Source organism: Marmota flaviventris, chromosome 18 (assembly GCF_047511675.1).
Source record: "Marmota flaviventris isolate mMarFla1 chromosome 18, mMarFla1.hap1, whole genome shotgun sequence".
Taxonomy (NCBI): domain Eukaryota; kingdom Metazoa; phylum Chordata; class Mammalia; order Rodentia; family Sciuridae; genus Marmota; species Marmota flaviventris.
In genome coordinates this window covers 36,846,922-36,867,138 of record NC_092515.1, presented here as the reverse complement: position 1 = coordinate 36,867,138, position 20,217 = coordinate 36,846,922, and the positions used below count along the sequence as shown (strand labels likewise).

Here is a 20,217-nt window from a genome sequence, read left to right as displayed (position 1 = left end):
TATGAAGAAGATGGATCTGAGAAGACTATGGAAGAGGTAGTATCTAAGGAAATCTCAAGAGACTTAGACTGAAATCAAAGTTTGCATATCGTATAAGGGCTACTCCATAGGGGCTACTCCAGGCTAAGGGAATATGATAAGCAAAGACCTACAAGTATAAAAGAAAAAAGAAAGGGTTAGCAACCTGTTAGTTGAAACACAGAATATACATGCACAAGGCAGCTCCTCCTACCTGGGCACGTGCCACCATTTATACCTATACTAATCCTGAAATCTACATATTTAATACTTTATGAGAAGAAGACTATTTCTAGTTGGGAAAAAAAAATGTGTCTGTAGAAGTCTCTCAAGCACAATACAGACTGTGTGTTGACCTGTTTTCAGAGAATAGCTACTACTGAACTGTGGAATCGAGTAGGGGTAGTCAGTCTCACTTCCCCAAGTCCCAAAGAGAACACCAAGGATAAGATCAGATACATGGTTGGGACTTGCAGTCACTGTAACAACTAACAATAGATGCCTTATCCTAATACTTCATACTCCAATTGGCTGTGAATTATAGTTAGATTTGAACACATTTTATATTTACAAAGTTTTAAAATTTCTGGCACAATCCACTCTGGATTTGTAATGGAATGAAGTGTGGCCCCACAAAAAGATATGTGCAAGTTCTAACCCTTACTACTGGTAAACATGATCTCATCTGGACATAGAGGTCTTTGTGAATGTTAATTAAGAATCTTGGGATGAGATCATTCTGGAGCTAGGATGGGCCCTAAGTCCAATGACTGGTATCCCATCCCTACAATAGAAAGGAAAGGTAGACTGGACAAAAGGGAGAATCTATAGAATGGAGGAAGAGCCTGGACTTATACCACAGGCCACAGAGAGCTAAACACACCAAAAGGGGCAGAATCAAGAAGCTGAGGAAGGGAGTGTGGTGCTGCTTGACTTCAAATGTCTGGACTATGAAACTGTGAAATAAATTTCTATAGTTTATGCCACTAAGTTTGTGGTAATTTGTTGCAGCATCCCTAGGAATGTAGTAGATTTATCAATAACACCACTGCTTTGACCTAATGCAATTTAGAAATATTATTTCTTAATGTTGGGAAACTACAGCTCCTGTTTTTAAGTCCTACCCGGGCTATTTCCACCCAGCCTTCTTGAAATACACACGCATTCTAGGGAAAAAGTCCAAAATATTACCAAACTATATAAATTTGTACTTTATTATTATATAATACAATTCCTTTTTAAAATATTTATTTTTTAGTTGGACAATAGTTTTTATTTTGTTTATTTTTATGTGATGCTGAGGATTGAACCCAGGGCCTCGAACGTGCTAGGCAAATGCTCGACCGCTGAGCCACAACCCCAGCCCCTATATGAGACATTTCATCCATGGTATATTAGTCTGTTCAGATCGTAGAAAAGATGTGTAATCTGCCCTCAGTATTTTTTCTCCAAGGACAGGAGTGAGCTAGTAGATTTCTGTAAGAGGACTTGTACTCAAGTACCACAAAGTCACTTTGAATAGATCAGCAGTCATTTTAGCAGTATGTCCAATTACATTACTGCTCCTTAACTCTATTACACAAATTTGTAGGCCTTTTTATGGTCATTTCCAAAAAACAGAATCAATAAACATTTTAAGAAATTCTACTACGATCATCCATATGTATATTTAAGTGGGTTTTTAAAAATATATTACCATTGCTGGCCACAGCAATTTTTTTTTAAATGCAGTCTCGATGCAGGCCAACATCACTGATTATGACAAACAACAAAACAGTAACAAAAAAAAAAAAACCCATATTAATTTCAAACTCCATTAGAAACAGAAGGAAATATAATCAATAGTTACCAAATTGAAAAGAACAATCTATACATGGGAAAATGCCCTTTCAAGCTTTTAAGAAATGCAAACAATGGACAGTATAAAGTCCTGGACAGCGTCTGTCAAAAGATGCATAAGGATTTCCTTTCATAAATAGTACTTGAAGGATCTTGTAAAAGGATCTAATAATTTCACTCTGGCTGATATTTGGCACTTGAGATTGGGTACACTATCCACGCCCCCCCCCCCCCAAAAAAAAGTACTGGTTGAAAAAAATCTAAGTTTATATACAAAAGTTCATTAGATTTCTGGTATATGAATTCAACAAGACTATTAAAATAAACAGGAAGAAAAGATCATCAGATAGCACATCTGGCTTTTCTAAAACCAAAATGTCCAATTTTATACTTGTTTCAATTACAAAATGTAACTGAAAATGTCCAATTTCACTTTTATTAGATAACCAACACGTTATGAGAAGAATTAAGAGGACCACTCCATGCTAAAGATGCAAGGTGGCTTATCTTTTACATTTGGCAACTATACAAATCAGGGGCAGACATGATACTCCCTTGTGTATGTGAAGTTTAAACACTGGTTGACTAAACCCTACAATAATTAAAATCCCCCAATCCCTATTGATAAACTTAAACAGTTTGGATCAGTCCAAAGCCCCAGACTTTTAGATCAAAGCTGCATTTTTTTTTTTTCTGTAAATCTTTGCTGGCAAGAAGATGAAATCAACAGAGAACTTACTTCATGACTACCAAGTCTAGAGCTTTTACTTCAAGCCTAGATAATAAACTCTTTAAAAAAAAAAAAATATTTTATTTACTTATTTTTTAGTTGTAGATGGACATAATACCTTTATTTCATTTATTTATTCATTTTTATGTGGTAGTAAGGATTGAACTCAGGGCCTCATACATGCTAGGCGAGCACTATACCGCTGAGCCACCACCCTCACCCCAAGATAATAAACTCTTAATTAGCCTCAAAAATTATATTGGATTGATCATTTGCATTTCTGAAGCTACTGTAGAAAGTCCAAGAGAGGTGAATTTTTTTTTAAATGGTATTGAAGATCCAACCCAGGGCCTTGGGCATGCTAGGCAAGCACTCTACCACTGAGCTATACTCCCAGCCAAAGAGGTGAAATTTTAAAACGGAAACATCTTTAATCTCAAAATTCAAAGAGTTCCCACCCAGAACCAAAATTCATGGCCATGCTCTTTCCAAATTAAGTAATTCTCTTTGATGTGACAAGCATGTATTGCTAGGACACTCTCTAATTGGGGGTGTTGCAGGACTGTGTTCTTGCATTAAGCACAAAGTTAGACGAGCTGATCACTGCTACTAGATACATTTATAAACCTACCAAAATCTCAATGGAGTACCACATCAGTAGGATGCAGGAAGTGCATTAATAAATGCAACTGAGTATTCCAAATAGGTATTCCAAGAATGCCAAAGAAAAAAGTTAAAGGCAGCTACTTTTTCAAATAAACATCTTCTTTGATATTTTTATAACATTAAAAACACCCAAACAAAAAGAAACCAACCTTTTAGCCAATGCCATTTCTTTCCACACTGTTGGAAAGTTAGGCACTGTTCCTAAAATATATGTTCACTTTTCAAATTATTTGAGCTCTGTCCCATTCAGCTCACCTGGTCCCTACTCCATGTGTTTGTTTATAGAACACCAAGCAGTTACACTGGAGGTGGAGAGGGATAGCTAAAAAAAAAAAAGTTTGAGTATACATGCTATTTTAAGATTACATGGAAATGAGAAGGCAGCTATACATTGACAGGCAAATATGATTTAATATATAAAACCAGAAAAAAAAAAACACTGGACTTTCATACTTTGGGAACATATCAACAAGTAGAAAATTTATGAATGTCTGTAGTTACTCAGCTCTCAACTAAAGTATAGGTTTCTAAATTAGAATAAATACAATTGAAACATAGCCATCAGATGGTCTAAAATGGTTCTTAGGAAGGCTAGTGGGGTAGAGTATTAATTCAAAGTAAGCCTGAAGAATAACGTAATTAGTACCCATTACTACTAAGATCTGCCTGTTCAGGGCCTGAGTTCTTTTCATTTCAGAGGTAAATAAAGGCAGGTATAGTAGCACATACCTGTAGTCCCAACTACTCAGGAGGCTGAGGAAGGAGAATTGATTGCTTGTCCCCAGGGGTGGAAGCCAGGCTGGGAAACACAGTGAGACCCCATCTCAACAACAACAACATAAACGGTAAACCAATGATAAAAATAGTGCTCTACTGTCCCATCAAAACACAAATGTAGTGTTTCAAATTCTTCAAAACATCATGGACCAGAAGGTTTTTCCTATTAGATTAAAACAACTATCAACTCTTAGTGGCATATTTGGTTTGATGAGACTGCAGTCCCAATTAGACCATTTCCTAGTCCACTCATGTAGCCAAACACATTCTGGAAATCACTGAGTAGGTTTCAGTAAATAGTACTCTAGGTTTTCCCAAGCTCTTTTCCAACCAATACAAGGAAGATATGGAAAAGAAATGTGAAAGATGAATAGTAAAACGATTTGAGATGTAGTAAAGGAAGCAAGAGGAACTTAGAACTAATGTCTCTGTGCCTTGGATTAAGCCCAAGGAAAGAAAAGAAATCTGTTCTCATAAAGTTATCGAGAGTGCAGTTTGGAATCACTTTCTTAAATTCAGCCATACAGAGCACTCTGAAAATAATCCAGTGTTCTCCATTATACTGCCAAAGCAGATTTCCCATTCTTATAAAATCTGGGAAAGAAGAAAATTAACAAAGAAAATTGAACTTCCTAAATGAGGTGGTAAACAAACAGCATAGGGCCTTCAGCCTGGGTTACAGGCTTTACCTGCACCTGGCAGCCTTACCTGAATATCTGTGTCCTTCACAGGCTCAAGAGGTTCAAAAGTGGTGGCTGCACTCAGACTCTCCAGGCGCTGGGAGATGTGGGATATGTCAAGTCCCCGAGACCCAAGGAGAACTGACCTATATAGGGATATAGGCAGGGAGACAAGTAAGGGAAAAGTAAGGTTAGGACAACCAATAGGCTTCAAGCCACACTGCAGAGTATGTTTGTTTGGGGGTTTTTCCCCAAAATTTCTTATCTACTGTCAGATACTTTCATATAGATGTTACATACCTACTCCATAAAGATCCATCATCTATGGCTAACACAGACAAAACACTGCATTTAGAAATAGGAGAGATCTGAGTTCTGATCATGCCACAATTAGAGGGCTTTTTCTAGAATAAGAATACTGCCATAGGCTAGCAACTCCAAACACCTCACAGTAAAGAAGCCCCAGAGGTGGGTGTAATTATTCATCCCCATTTTATACATGGGGAAACTAAGGTGCAAAGAGGTTAACCAACTTGTCCAAAGTCACAGAGCAAGGAAGTGGCAGACAGGTCATAGAGTTCCAGAACACAAACTCTTTAACCTCTGAAAAGACAGAGTGAACAACAAAATTTTAGAAGCTTCAGGAGTAACTTGTTCCAAACTTCATTCACTGGGTGAGGAAGCTAAAGTCCAGGACAGCCAATCATTTGCTGAAGAGCAAACTAGAATCTAAGGCCAGTTCTGCGTAGCTTCTCTTCAAAACCAAACACTATGCCAGTGTATCTACAAGTTCCCTCTCCACTGCCCAGTCCAGGAACACAGCAGACTATTATCTGACCACTAATTGCTTTTGAAGAGAAATGGAATAATACAGCCAGCTTTATTTCTATCATCTGAGCAACATAACAATGAGTAAATTTAAAACAACAGCAACAACAACAGACTCTCACTAATATCTAGAGCAATCTCTGGAAGAAGCTTGGGGGAATTAATTTTTTAATTGTTATTTTTGAATTATGATTTAGTACTACAAAATCTCATTAAAAAAGCGTATGTTCCCTTTGAACAACTTAGAAGCTAGAGCATTCAGCAGCACATGTAACACTTGTGAGCATAACCTAAGAGCTTTTGGCCTTACCAGAGAAAGGATTTTCCACATTTAGTTCCATTCTAATAAATTTGCACAGATTATGTTCACGCAGAGGGTTCATCCCTAAAGATTACTGTCTCCTTTTGGTCAACTAGGATGCCATCCCTGATGCATGCCCTCCAAGGTATAAGACAATCTCACCTCTTCTCATAATCCTTAAAAGTTACTTTTCTGATACAGTGGTAATAATCCATAACTTTCCTCCCAATATTCAGAATACTCTCAGGTGAACCCAGAGCACAGGTATTAGTATAATGTCCTCTTTCTTATTTACATAACAGTTTCACTAAGATAAAATTCACATACCACACAATTTACCAGTTAAAGTGTACAATTCAGTGATTACAGTATATTCATAGAATCATAATAACCATCACCACAATTTTAGAATATTTTCTTCACTCCAGAAGAAACCCCCATCATGAGTAGTGTGTTCCCATTTACCCCAATATCATCCCGAGTCCCTGGCATTCGCTAATCTACTTTCTTCTGATTCAATAGGTCTGGGATGGAGCCCCAAATTCCACATTTCTAAAAAGCTCACAGTTGATAATGATGTTGCTGATACATGGACTACACTCAAAATAACAAGGATATAAGTAGGCTCTTACACAACAGGTGGACTGCACTCCCATAATGTGGTCCTCCATATCTCCTGTAAACTGAAAGTAGCTCTGCGGGTCTGACCAGATACCGGAGCCATTGCTGTTGGTGTTAGATTACTTCATACTTTCATCACCAGGCAAGAGACATATGTGCCTGGTTATCTCCATCTGGAATGTGTGCAGTCATTGATGACCATTGCTTAAATCTAATAATTCTTTAGGATTTATAAAATGTGGTATTATTATTCTACCTTTATTAGCTAGAATATGTCCATTCAGGAAAATTCCTTTCATCAACTGTGATTATCCTGAACAATGAATTGGTTCTCTAGCATCCTCCAAAGAGGACCAATGAGCTCTGTGTTAGTGTCATCATGAACTCATGAATCTAAACACATCTGATGTGCTTCAGGCCATGCGCAGCATCTTACTGATGCTCAAGTTGTCTCATCTTTGTCAGCATCTTACTGATGCTCATTTGTCTCTGCAAATTTGTTTCTGAGGGGGTGTTTTGTTGTTTTGTTTTCCCCTTCTTTCTTTCTTTTTGGTATGTAGTACTAGGGACCAAACTCAGGGTCTCATGAGCACAACCACTGAGCTGGACTCCCAGGCCTGAAGGTTTCTCAGTTCTTTTGAAATTACTCAAGAAGGTCTTAATAACTTTTTTACTATCTGGTATTACAAGAAATATTTCATATTCATTTTATTCAATCCTGCCTCAAACTTGAAATTACCCAACTCTCCAAGAAGTCTAGTTGCTTGTATTAAGTAATGGACTTTAGAGACAATTCTCTGGCCATTAGATTTGCCAAGTTATTACCAGGTTTTTTCAACAGTCAGAGCTGGAAATGGAGTTTTCTTAAGACAAAGTACATCACAAGTTCATACTGATATTTTCAATCCAAAATTAAGAACACAGGGTTTCAGGTTAACTTCATAAATTTCTATCTGTATCTCCTTCCCCCACACCAAAGCCTCACTGCCATAATTACTGACATGCTTTATCCTATACTATAACACATCAGTCTCCAAACAGCAGTAACAACCTTTCACCAACAATAGAACTATTGAAGACAGGTTAAAACATTACTTGATACTGTTTCTCCCATATGATTAGTCACCAAAAGGATAAGAACTTGTTTTCAAATTTTAGAAACTTTTAAATGTTTAGTTGTTTTATAATTATGTTAAATATTTGCACAGTTCCAAAGTCAAACCTATTTTTTTAAAGTCCTTATTTTCTCTACTTATTCCTTCCCTTTTCCAGGGATGACCTTTTGATTATCTTCTACATTAATCATATATTCTTATCTTCTGTATTTGATGCTGTGACATGTGGGGCACTGTTGACACTAAAGGGACTCCCCTCCCAGGGCAGCTAATTCCTAGAGGGTATGAAACAATTCTGCTGCAAGCACATCATCACAGCAAACCCATCAATCCAAAGCCCAATACCCCAGCCACCTCCTTTATCAGGTTCTCATGGGGTTCTCACACTTTGGACCATCATCCCTGTCTTACTCACCCCAAAATCAGGTACTGCACAACTAAAGACAGCCCTTATTCAAACTAGCCAATCCTAAACATGTTTGCACTGCCTGGCCTTGCCTTCCTAAGAAACCACAGCAAAGGCTCTTGCCCTTGTTTCCCCCTTGCTCCCTCTGCCTCCTGATCCGGTTTGGGATATAATACCAAAAGACACAATCCCATAGAACCATAATCCCAAATCTTGAAATCTCAAAAGACCAAAATCCTGAAAACATAATTCTGAGGAAAAAAACAATTTTAAAAATTCTTTAAATGACATTTTATTGTATTTATTTGTTTTTTTTTTTTTTTTTAAGGTACTTGGGATTGAACCCACGGCCTTGTCCATAGGCAAGGCAAGTACTCTACCTCTGACTGAGTTACATCCCCCGCCATTTTTTTTTTTTCTTTTGGAGAAAGGATCATGCTAAATTGCCCAGGCCTCTGTGATCCTCCTGCCTCAGCCTCTTAAAGAATTAGGATTATAGAAGGCATATGCCACCTCACTCAACTATTTCCATTTTTAAAAGATTATTTATTTGAGAAACAAATAAACAAAATACTTCATAGGCCACTTTACACAATAGGCAATATTAACATATTTTTGCAAGTGTAAACAAATATACTACTGAAAATCACATGGGTATAACAAGAGCAGACAAACTCATATTCAAAAAGAAACAGGTCAAGGGCTGGGGCTAGGGCTCAGTGGTAGAGCACCTGCCTCGCACATAAGTCACTAGGTTAGATACTCAGCATCACATAAAAATAAATAAACAAAGATACTATGTCCATCTACAATTAAAATATATACATATTTAAAAAAAGAAAAAGAAACAGGTCAAGAAGCAAAATCCAGGGCTGGGGATGTGGCTCAAGCAGTGGCGCGCTCGCCTGGCATGTGTGCGGCCCAGATTCGAGCCTCAGCACCACATACAAACAAGGATGTTGTGTCCGCCGAAAACTAGAAAATAAGTATTAAAGTTCTCTCTCACTCTTTTTTAAAAAAAAAGAAGAAGCAAAATCCATAAAAACTTATCACTATGGTTGGTAATTGTGTGTACCCAGCTTTCTGCCTGCAGTTATCTTGAAATGCCATGATAAACAACCTAAGTCTTTTAATGAAACTGATCAGAAATCAGTGTCCAAAGAGCTGAGTAATTAAGAAATTTTATCCTTCACAAATGCAGATGTATGAAAAAGACATTCCTTCATTCACTGTTTTAATGGTTCTACATATATGCACAATGCTTAGACATAAAAATCAATGTGATGATAATATGCTTGCATGAAGTCAAATTTGTAAGAAAAAAGTCAAGAAACAAATGAGAACTCTCTAAAAAGTTCTCACATAATTTATACTTCCAGCATTGGAAATCATGTGAAATGAAATACACAGCACAGTAAATTGAAAAAAAAAAAAGAATGCTGATGATTTAAAAGTGTGGAGGAAAATTTTAAGAAAATTAAAAATTCAATTTGACATGAAAAAGCATATTCTAGAAATAGATTATGGGCAATTACATGGTGGTAGTTCATGTGAGAAACATGCTCACCTGTCCAAACTCAAAGAATTGGACTGGGACAAAAGGTAGAGAATGTGAGACTTTAATGACATTCTTGCAAGATCAGGTGTCTGGAGGAGCAGGCAACCCCAGAGTATCACTTACAATCAGCATTCTATCCCTAGTGAGGATAGTTCCTCCCCCAGTTCCTCACTGGCTGAGTACTATGGGGTAGAAAGATACCTTCAGTCAGTCCCACCTCCCTCAGTCCTCTTGTAGCTAGAAAGGCCTTTCTGGGATTAAGTGCATATGTGAAGTTTATCTCTGTTGGTCAGGTTGACCCCTTCCCCCTCGCCTCCTGTTTGTCAAGGGGCTGTGAATCTGTCACACTCAGGTGTTATCTGCTGGGAACCAGTTGTTCTATTTCCTCTTTAGCTGATTTTCTTATACCCTCAGTAATTTTACATTTAAGGATAAATACTGTATTCTGAAAATGGACCACCAGACTCTCTCACAGTCTATTACTGCTGGCCAACTTTCATGATCATTACCAAAAAAAGTATATATATTTATATTACATATAACACACACACACACACACACATATATACATACATTATATATATATATATATGTGTATATATATGTGTGTGTATATATATATGTATATATATGTGTGTGTGTGTGTATATATATATATATATATAGAGAGAGAGAGAGAGAGAGAGAGAGAATATGAATGAATATATACTGCTGGGGATGGAACCCAGGGCCTCAGACAGCTGAGCCACATATCCAGCCCATTAACTATATCTTGAAGTTTTGCATCAAGATGGATAGCTGCTATTTTTCTTTTAGGACATGGCTCCCCTTAAAGAATTAATTCACATTCATTTTCCATGTGATGCTGCTCTTTTTAAATTCTTCCATGATCTGATATGTGTTGACATAATCATTCCCTACTATGTCTTCCTATCCTCTGTGCCATGCTTCTTTGTTGTTGGGGTAGACAAAAAAGTTAAGTCCATTCTCTCTGCACTCAGACCACAAGTTTGGCAGAAACAACAACAGTGATGGACAAGAAACACCACTGTATGAATATCCTCTTGTCCTACCATGCACTTAATTATTTTCAAACTATTCCAAAACTGCTGGCTTCTTCAGGCCAACGCAACTTTAATTCATTAAAAGCTCCTGGAACTTCATAAGAATGCCAATGCAGACAGAGGATGAATTTTTAAACTGAGGTTTCATGGCTGCTGTATTTCGTGGTCAACCCCATCTCCAGAACCTGGCTTTCTGCCCCTCTTATATAGCCTTTTCTTTCCCCCACGTGAATGCACTTTTGGAAATTTGACACTCAGGATTTCAACATCAGGATTATGATAATCAGGACTAAATCTTTCAAAATCATGACTGCCACCTCTCCTGATCAATCCCAGGACTTCCTGTATGGCCCTGTGGATCTGTATTGACCCGTTTCTAGGGATCCGTGAGTAAAAACTTCCTTCACGACAGTCATTTCCCTGTGCCTTATCATACCTGATTAAAACAAATCCTGATACTTTTAAATACTTTCCTTCATTTTTATTAGCAATATGTACGTACATTTGCATCACCTGCTTTTTAAAAACAGATTATAAAGATAAAATCCACATACTATAAAATCCACCCATTGAAAGTATATAATTCAGTGTTTAAGTATAATCAGATTTGCACAACCATCACCACAGTCAACTTTAGAACATTTTCTCACCCAAAAAGAAAACCTTTACCCATTAGTAATCACTTCTCACTTCCCCCCATCTTCTCACTTTCCCGCATCCTCTCACCCCTGGCAACCCGTAAACTATTTTTCTCTCTCTCTAGATTTGCCTATTCTGGACACTGCACATAAATAGACTCATACAATATGCAATCTTTTGTGCTGGTTTCTCTCAATTAGCGTAAGACTTTCAAGGTTCATCTACGTTAGACCATATATTAGTATTTCATTCCTTTTTATTACATCCCATCATATAGCCATGTCCATTTTATGAATCCATTCACCAGTTGGAGGACTTTTGGGTTGCTTCCGTTTTTTAGCTATTAGAAAATTCATCCATGAACATTCATATAACAAGTTTTTGTGTGGACAAATGTTTTCATCTCTTGGGTATACACCTAAGAACGAAACTGCTGGATCACATGGCACCTGTATTTACCCTTCTGAGGAACTAATGATGTGTTTTCTAACAAGGCTGAACTATTTTATGTTCCCACCAACAGTATGTGAGGCTTTCAATTTTTTCCACATCTTGTCAACACTTATTGTATCTTTTTGATCACAACTACTCTGGTAGGTATGAGGTGATACTTCACTGTATTTTGACTTACATTTCCCTAATGGCTAATGATGTTGAGCATTTTTTCATTTGCCATACTGGATAAAGATCTTTTTGCCTGGGGCTGGGGATGTGGCTCAAGCGGTAGCACGCTCGCCTGACGTGTGTGCGGCCCAGTTCGATCCTCAGCACCACATACAAACAAAGATGTTGTGTCCCCCGAAAACTAAAAAAATAAATATTAAAAAATTCTCTCTCTCTTTCATCTCATCTCTCTCTCTTTAAAAAAAAAAAAAAGATCTTTTTGCCAATTTTAAAGTCAGGTTGTTTGTCTTCTGTTAATCAATTCTAAGAGTTTTTTAAAAACACATTCTGGGGCTGGGGCTCAATGGTATAGCGCTCACCTAACACACATAAGGCACTGGGTTTGATCCTCAGCACCACATAAAAATAAAGGCATTCTGTCCACCTACAACAACTATATATATATATATATATATATATATATATTTTTTTTAAAACACATTCTGGATACAAGTCTTGTACCAGATACATAATTTGCAAATATTTTCTCATTCTGTAGATTTTTCTTTTACTTTCTTTTTGGCACTGGGGAGTGAACTCAGGGGCATTCTACCACTGAGCCCATCCCCAGCCCTATTTTTGTATTTTATTTACAGACAGGGTCTCACTGAGTTGCTTACCTCTTCACTTTTACTGAGGCTGGCTTTGAACTCCCGATCCTCCTGTCTCAACCTCCTAAGCTACTGGGATCACAGGCATATGCCAACAGGCCTGGCTTTTTTTTTTTTAACTTTCTTTAGAGTGTCCTTTGAATCACACAAGTTTTTAATTTTGATGAAGTTCAATTGATCTAGTTGTCCCAGCACCATTAGTTAAAAACATATCTTTCAACTCTGAATGGTCCTGGTACCCTTATTGAAAATCAGTTAATCACAGACACATGGACTAATTTCTGGACTCATAATTCTGTTCCATCAATCTACATGTCAGATTCACATCTTTATGACAGCATCATATAATCTTGATTACCATGGCTTTCTAGTAAGGTTTTTACAGATTGGGGGGGGGGGTTGTTGGGGGTTTTTTGTTTTGTTTCGGTACTAGAGATTGAACCCAGAGGTGCTGAACTGCTGAACCACATCCCCAGCCCTTTTTATGTTTTTTTTTTTTTTTTTTTTTTCTAGTTATCAGCGAACACAGCATCTTTGTTTGTGGTGCTGAGGATCGAACCTGGGCCGCACGCATGCCAGGCGAGCGCACTACGGCTTGAGCCACATCCCCAGCCCCTTTTTATGTTTTTTTAAAATCATTTTTTTGTAGTTGTAGATGGGTAGCATGCCTTTATTTTATTTACTTATTTTTGTATATGGTGCTAAGGATCAAACCCAGTGACTCACATGTGCTAAGCAAGCGCTCTGCCACTGAGCCACAGCCTGAGCCACAGACACAGCCCCTTTATATCTTTATTTTGAGACAGGGTCTCTCTAAGACAGGTCTCTTGCTTAGGGCCTGGCTAAATTGATGAGGCTGATTTTGAATTTACAATCCCCTTGCCTCAGTCATCGGAGTCCTGGGATTACAGGCATGTGCCAACCCACCCGGCTCTAGTAAGTTCTGAATAGGAAGTGTGAGTCTTCCAATGTTCTTCTGCCTTTTAAAGATTGTTTTGGCTATTATAGGTCCCTTACATTTAGGAGCAACTTATCAATTTCTGAAAAAAGGGCGAACTGAGATTCTGATAAGAGTTTTTGTTCAATCTGTAGATAAATTTGAGACATGGTGGTACACGCCTGTGAATCCCAGTGGCTCCCAGTGGCTCAGGAGGCTGAGGTAAGAAGATCACAAATTCAAGGCCAGCCTCAGCAACTTAGCAAGACCCTAAGCAAGACTATGCCTCAAAATAAAAAAAAATTAAAAAGTTGGGGATGTGGCTCAGTGGTTGAGCACCCTTGGGTTCAATCCCTGGTACCAAAAAAAAATAAAATAAAAATTTTTTTGAAGCATATTAACAACTTAATATTAAGTTGTCTGATCCATGAACACAGATATCTTTTACCTGCTTTTCAAAATAAATGGTAGAGTTATTATATACTTTGTTCCACCTTGCAGTTTTTGCTTAATAATATGCCCTATAATCACTCCATGGTGGTGTATTTTCTCACGGTAGTGTATGTTCCTTGGTATTACTGACCAACTACTCCAGTATATAGATATACCACTTATTCAACCAGTGCCCTAATGATGGACATTTTAGTTGTTTCTGATTCTTACTATTATTACAAATAATGCTACAATGAATATCTGTCTGCACAAAACTTTCATATTTTTGTCAGTATACCTTTGGGATAGAGCCCTAGAAATGAAATTACTGGGTCAACTTTCCTAGCTATTTCTAAATTCTGTCCCATAGTACTTTACCTCCACTAGTGATATGTGAGGATGCATCTGTACAGTGCCCAAATGATTGATTCATTTCTGTAAAGCTGAAACCTTCAGAATTTAAAAATTCACTCTTAGAATTATTAGGAAAGAATGGTCCTCTAAATGGGTGGCATATGTGCGCTGTATGGCTTATACCCAACACATGCAGAAACTCTGATGGCAAGAAAGAAGGAAGGGGACAAGGAAATGTTGATGAAAGAGATAGGAAATCTACGGTAAAGATGGTTTTACAAAACTTTCAGTTTTTAAGGATGGAAAATTCCGAAGTTCCCTGCCTTCACATGCCCCGTTCCTATGAGCTAGACAGCCCCATAAGCAGAAAATCATAGAAACTAGAGTCAAACACTTCAGTCCTAGGAGAGCAAAAGGACAAAAGCTATTCCCAGTATACATGGGATACAGGAAAAAAAGTCAGGAGGCCTGAGTTCACGTCTCATTTAATATTTACTACTGAAAATCTTACATACATCACTTTTGCAAGCTTTAATTTTTTTCTGTTAAATATGAATAATAATCCCTGCCCTTCCAATCTCTCAGGCTTTGCAGACCAGTCAGGAGGATACTTATCCTTTGGGAACTAAAAACCCTTCAGGAATTTGCCATATGGCAAAAGTCAAAAGATTCTTACTGACCAAGATGAATTTGAATTCTTGTTGTCCATTTGCCATCTGACCCTTTTTATTTATTTCACAGGGTGAGTTTAGGAGGAAATTATATAATGCATATGAAGTGCATGGCACAGTGCCCAACAAATACTAAGTGCCTAAAAAGAAAGCTTAGTAGTAGTATCACAAGTGAAGTTATAATTTGCCATATAACTTTGGTCAAAAAAAGTTTGCATATGCTTTATATAATCATGAAAAAACTGTAAAAGAACAAGCAAATTAATAACATTAGTAACCTTGGAAGATAAAGTTAGAGGGAGAGAGTGACTGCTGGTTTTTTCTTGTACACCTCTAGGTTGTCTGGCTTTAGAATTTAAATGGAAAAATCCAGCAAGCCATCTCTGATAGGAAAAGTGGGGGATGCAATGGTTGGTAAGCAATTAGAGAGGGCTTCAGAGATACCAATATTATATATCTTAACTGGGCAATATGCACTTGGATATTCATCGAATTTATTATTTACGCCAGGAGTCACTAAACTTATTCTGTAAAAGAATATTTCAGGCTTTGCAGTCCATATAATCTGTCAAAACAACTCAACTCTACTATTGCAGCACAAAAGCAGCACAGTTAATAATACACAAACAAATTAGCATGGCTGTGTTCCAATAAAACTTTAATAGGCTGGATGTGGCTCATGTGCTAGAGTTTGCAAACCCCTGGTTTACACCTTTAAATATTATGTATACTCTTCTTCAAGTGGGAAAAAATTTGAATAATTCAAAAAGATCAAACACATACAAGCAAAAAAAGCTATCAAATCCTTTCCCAAAAATGCAAAATCCAACAAAGTATAATAAAAGAATTCTGCACAAAACAATTCAGTCTTAAATCTATAATCCAAACTAACATCTTAAAGACAGAATTGTCTTTCAAAATTTTTAATTTAAAACTGTTTTTTCCTACTCTGTTCTTTCTTCAGCCCTCATCATGTACTAAAATATTCGCATCACACTTTCTGTCTCTGCTTATCAAGAAAATGGAAAAATACAGTCATCAGCCTTTTGGTCTCTTTTTAAACTCTTGCCCCACCCTATACACATTCTTTCAATGTTCCAACTTCCTCCTCCCTAAAATAATGAATTTAAGGTAGAAAGAGATGAAGAAGAATGGAAATTTACAAAAAAGAGTATGACTGATAATTGTTACCAAGAAAACATTTTCCTTTTTTGCTCTTAATAGGCTGTAAAGCTGATGCAATTAAATTATAACTATAGCAACTCAGCTGGCAGCCCAGGCCTGGTGCCCCAGCAGCATCTCTGCACACAGCAGAGCCTACATGCTTAAGGCTGGGGGGAGCTGCAGGCAGCCAGGAGCAGCAGTAAGGGGCCTGTAGGGAGGGCAGCTTAGCAGAAATGTCTAAAGGCTGGCTAGAAATTTGGAGAACAGTGTGGGGGAACAGTTGGCTACATTTTGCTCCAAGGCTAGATAGTTTAAAAAAAAAAAAAATCCTGCCAGGGTTCCTCTTACTTGCTTTTACAAATGTCAACAGAACCAGAATCAACTAGTATTTTAAAAAATAACAATCTGGAGAGGCCTACTGAAAAATTTCCACAACATCCTTATTGACACTGCAGCCAAAACACTGAGTTCTGTTTTTTTGATTGTTTGTTTGTTTGTTTATTTGTTTTGGTACAAAGGATTGAACCCAGGGGCACTTAACCACTGAGCCACATCCCTAGCCCTTTTTTATATTTTATTTAGAGAAAGGGTCTTGCTGAGTTGCTTAGGGCCTTGCTAAATTGCTGAGGCTGGCTTTGAACCTGGGATCCTCCTGAGGCAGCCTCCCAAACTGCTAGGATTACAGGTATGCAGCACCACAGCTGGCCAAAACATTCAGTTCTCAAGATCAGTTGCAAAAAATAATGTAGGCCTCACACTCACTCCTGTAACAGGTATTAAGTATCTAAAACAGAATGTCCCTGCATCAACACCACCACTTAGTCTTCCTCAAATTCAAGAAATGAAGACTAAGGCCAGGCAGTGGTGGAACATGTCTGTAATCCCAGAAGCTCAGGAGGTTGAGACCAGAGAATCACGAGTTCAAAGCCAGCCTAGCAACGGTGAGGAACTAAGCAACTCAGTGATACCCTGTCTCTAAAAATACAAAAAAATAGGGCTGGAGATGTGGCCCAGTGGTTGGGTGCTCCTAAGTTCAATCCTGGTCCCCCACCACCAAAAAGAAATGAAAACTAAGGCAATGTCAGAAAATTTACTATATTTCCTGCACAGAAATCTCAGTGATTTTCCGGACCCATATAAAGTCATGGTAATAGCTGCCTTTCATCCTACCATGGCCCTTCCATCAGGACTACAGGAACGTGTGCTCTGGGTTTGAGCATTGTCTCACCACTCACCAAGTGAGGAATCTGAGAGTTACTTGCCCTCTCTGAGCCTTTGTTGTTGTCCCACTGTTAGACAGAGATCACAGCACTAATGCTGGCTGTGCAGGCAAAATCTTAAGTCAAATCAGGTTTCTGACAAAGAGTAAGTAACCAATAAATCATACTTCATACTCCTTACAAAAAGCAGAATGTTTTGTTTTTTTCTGGTCTGCCCCTCAAATTATAAACTCCTTGAGGGCAAGGACCATGCCTTCCTAATTCATGGTTGTAGCCCCATATATGATCCAGGCTTGGCACACTGGAGACTATAAACACACCTGTAAGGAATCAACAACCCAACTGATGCAGTGCATAAGCAGTAGCTGCTGCCCTGGTTACTCAGCATTTTCCCCGAGTAGCAGTCTCTCAGGGCTCACCCACTTTGCTGTTTTATAATCAGCTAGAAGGCACTGTATTTCAAGGCCTTTCAAAGGGAGCCTCTGGGGTCACTGACAATAAGCAGACAGAATCATCCCCACTTAGATGGATTCTCAGCACTGAGTACTCATCAATTTCTCCCAAACACCCTTAAAAATTCTGCTCATTGCTGAGGGCTTTCTAGCTTGGAAGGTACCACTTATCTGCATCTACTAACACATTACAGGCCACTTAGGACTCTTGAGTCGGCAAGCCCAAACAGGAACAACAGTGACCAGTTTCTGCATGACAGAGCTCTTTCAGTCCCTTCCCACCCCATCATCTCTGCCTGTGATATGGGCTCAGAGCTTGGTCAGGCAGACAGGCAGGAGAACCCGAGACAGGCAGGGAGTCAAAGGCTGCCAACCTGTTTACAAAACCTCTCTTCAGTTCCTGAGAATATGGCTTGTGACTGTCATTCACAGACTGCATCCAAATTCAAGGCAAGAAAGAAGAAATGGGTCCTGCCCCGGAAACCACTCAGAACCAGCGCTGCCTCCCCACCAGTACTCACGCCTTGACATCTGCTGTCTCCTGGGACGTGCGTGTGAGGGTACGGGAACGCAGGCGCTCGCCTGCTTGCTGGATCTCCTGTAAGTTCCGTTCCACATGGGGAAGCTCGGAGATGCCCTCAGTCTCAGCAGCAAGCTGTTCAGCTTGCTGAAGGAGCTCACCAAACCCCTCAGTATCCATTGGAAACACAGATCCTAGGTGGGGGAGAAAGAAGAAAAGACCTAAATCAAGGGAAAGATAGACTTCAAATATTGCCTGAGTCTGTTACCAGCTTAATGAAACACTAGGACTTTTTGTAAACAGAAAAGGAGACAGCTCATCAACAAGCAGGATTTGTTCCTGAACATAGCCCAAGAACAGGCCTGACACAGAAAATGAATCAGGCTGTGAAGTAACAGATCAGTTCTGTGCATATTGACAGCCCCAAGACTGATTTCTGCCACCAGAACAAATGCAAAGATATTAAGCTGCAGACCAGAATCCCAGCCTCCTTCTACAAACCTACAGAAGACAGAAATGGAAGCCCCCTCCAGGAGAATCAAAGAACAAGTACTCCACACCACCACCACCTCCTCCTCCTCCGATGGTCTCAGAAAAATACCAAAGGGTGCCACACAGTGTATAGGGTCTTACCTCACAGAATCCTCACAATGACCCCATGAGGCTCCCGAGGAGACAGAAGCAACTACAGTCCGTGGAAGCTTAGTTACATGCCCAGAATACTCTGCTATGATTTGATTGAACTGAATCAGAATGCAGGTCTTCTTCTGACCAACCCCACCCCCATTTATTCTAACACAACTGTATCATCAATAACACAAAGACTTTCTTTTTTACTCCTGCCCAGGTCTCCATTCACATGTTCTTTAGCTTACAAGATCACTAAGGGCAGTGTCCATTCATTATGTATGACCTTCAGGACATTAGACTTAATTGTTACTATACCTACTCTTAAAAATACAGATATTACTAATAATTCTGCTAATATAAATAGCAGCTAGCTGTTAGACTGAACCTGATTAGCAAGACCAGCTGTTTCTCCAAAATGTTAGAGAAAAGCCCTATGAATAGTGTTCCTATATACATTTATGATTCTTAAATATACCATACCATATTTCTATAAGATGGTCCAGTATAAAAACATTCTCCCTGTCCAAAAAAATGTTTCTAACTCCTACCACCATTTGAGTCAATACAAGATAAAATGTATCATCATCATTCTTTAAAGGGAGAAGAAATTCCTTTAAACAGTAGCTCTTGTTGCTTATTCTTCCTTTCTTTGTTTTAAATCCCTGGCTTCTATTGCATATATGAAATCTTACTGATCTAGCATTATAGTTATAATGTTAATATAATACATAATTATATCTCAGCTATGAAGTACAGGTTAATGTTAAAAGGGCACCATTACCGCCATAAATCCACAGCAGGAAGATAAGGACTTTTTAAAATGAGCATTAAAGGACATTAACTTTAAATGCAAGGGCAAGAGGTTAGAGCAAAAATAGCTTAGCTGGAGTAAACATGAAAACACTTTGGTTATGAAGTTTCAAGCTGACTTTAATCTTTATTAAAAAAAAAAAATAAAAAACACCATCACTTTTAAGCCAAAGTTTCTAGAAAATGTTTTTTTTGACCCAACACAATCAGGCTGTAACAGGCCATTTCTGCCTGTGGGAGAATGGGGATGGTAGATAGGAAGGTATTCTTCAGACCTTGCCTCCCACAATGTATTCCCAACCTAACAACCAGTGATCCTTTTAAATTCAGTCAGATGATACCCCTCCTCTGCTTAAACCTCATAAACAAAACAGAGTGCAGCGGATGGGGCCCCAGTTCCCCTTACTACCCATATTCATCTCCAGCTCCAGTGCCACTCCTTGTCAGCACTCTGGCCACACTGGGGCTTCCCTGCTGGTCTCCATGGATCAAGCACATTCTAACCTAAAGC

The 20,217-nt window shown here is 38.5% G+C and overlaps 1 protein-coding gene across 1 annotated transcript in view; it reads right to left on the bottom strand.

The window, feature by feature from the left end:
- Positions 1 to 20,217, bottom strand: part of Nup93 (nucleoporin 93) — a 98,356-nt gene that overhangs the window by 66,684 nt on the left and 11,455 nt on the right. The window contains exons 2-3 of the mRNA XM_071604807.1: positions 18,268 to 18,464; positions 4,739 to 4,856 (exon numbers count right to left, since the gene is read on the bottom strand). Coding sequence (XP_071460908.1) covers positions 4,739 to 4,856; positions 18,268 to 18,446 — 297 coding nt within the window. The 5' untranslated portion in view covers positions 18,447 to 18,464. The remainder of the gene's footprint in view (positions 1 to 4,738; positions 4,857 to 18,267; positions 18,465 to 20,217) is intronic.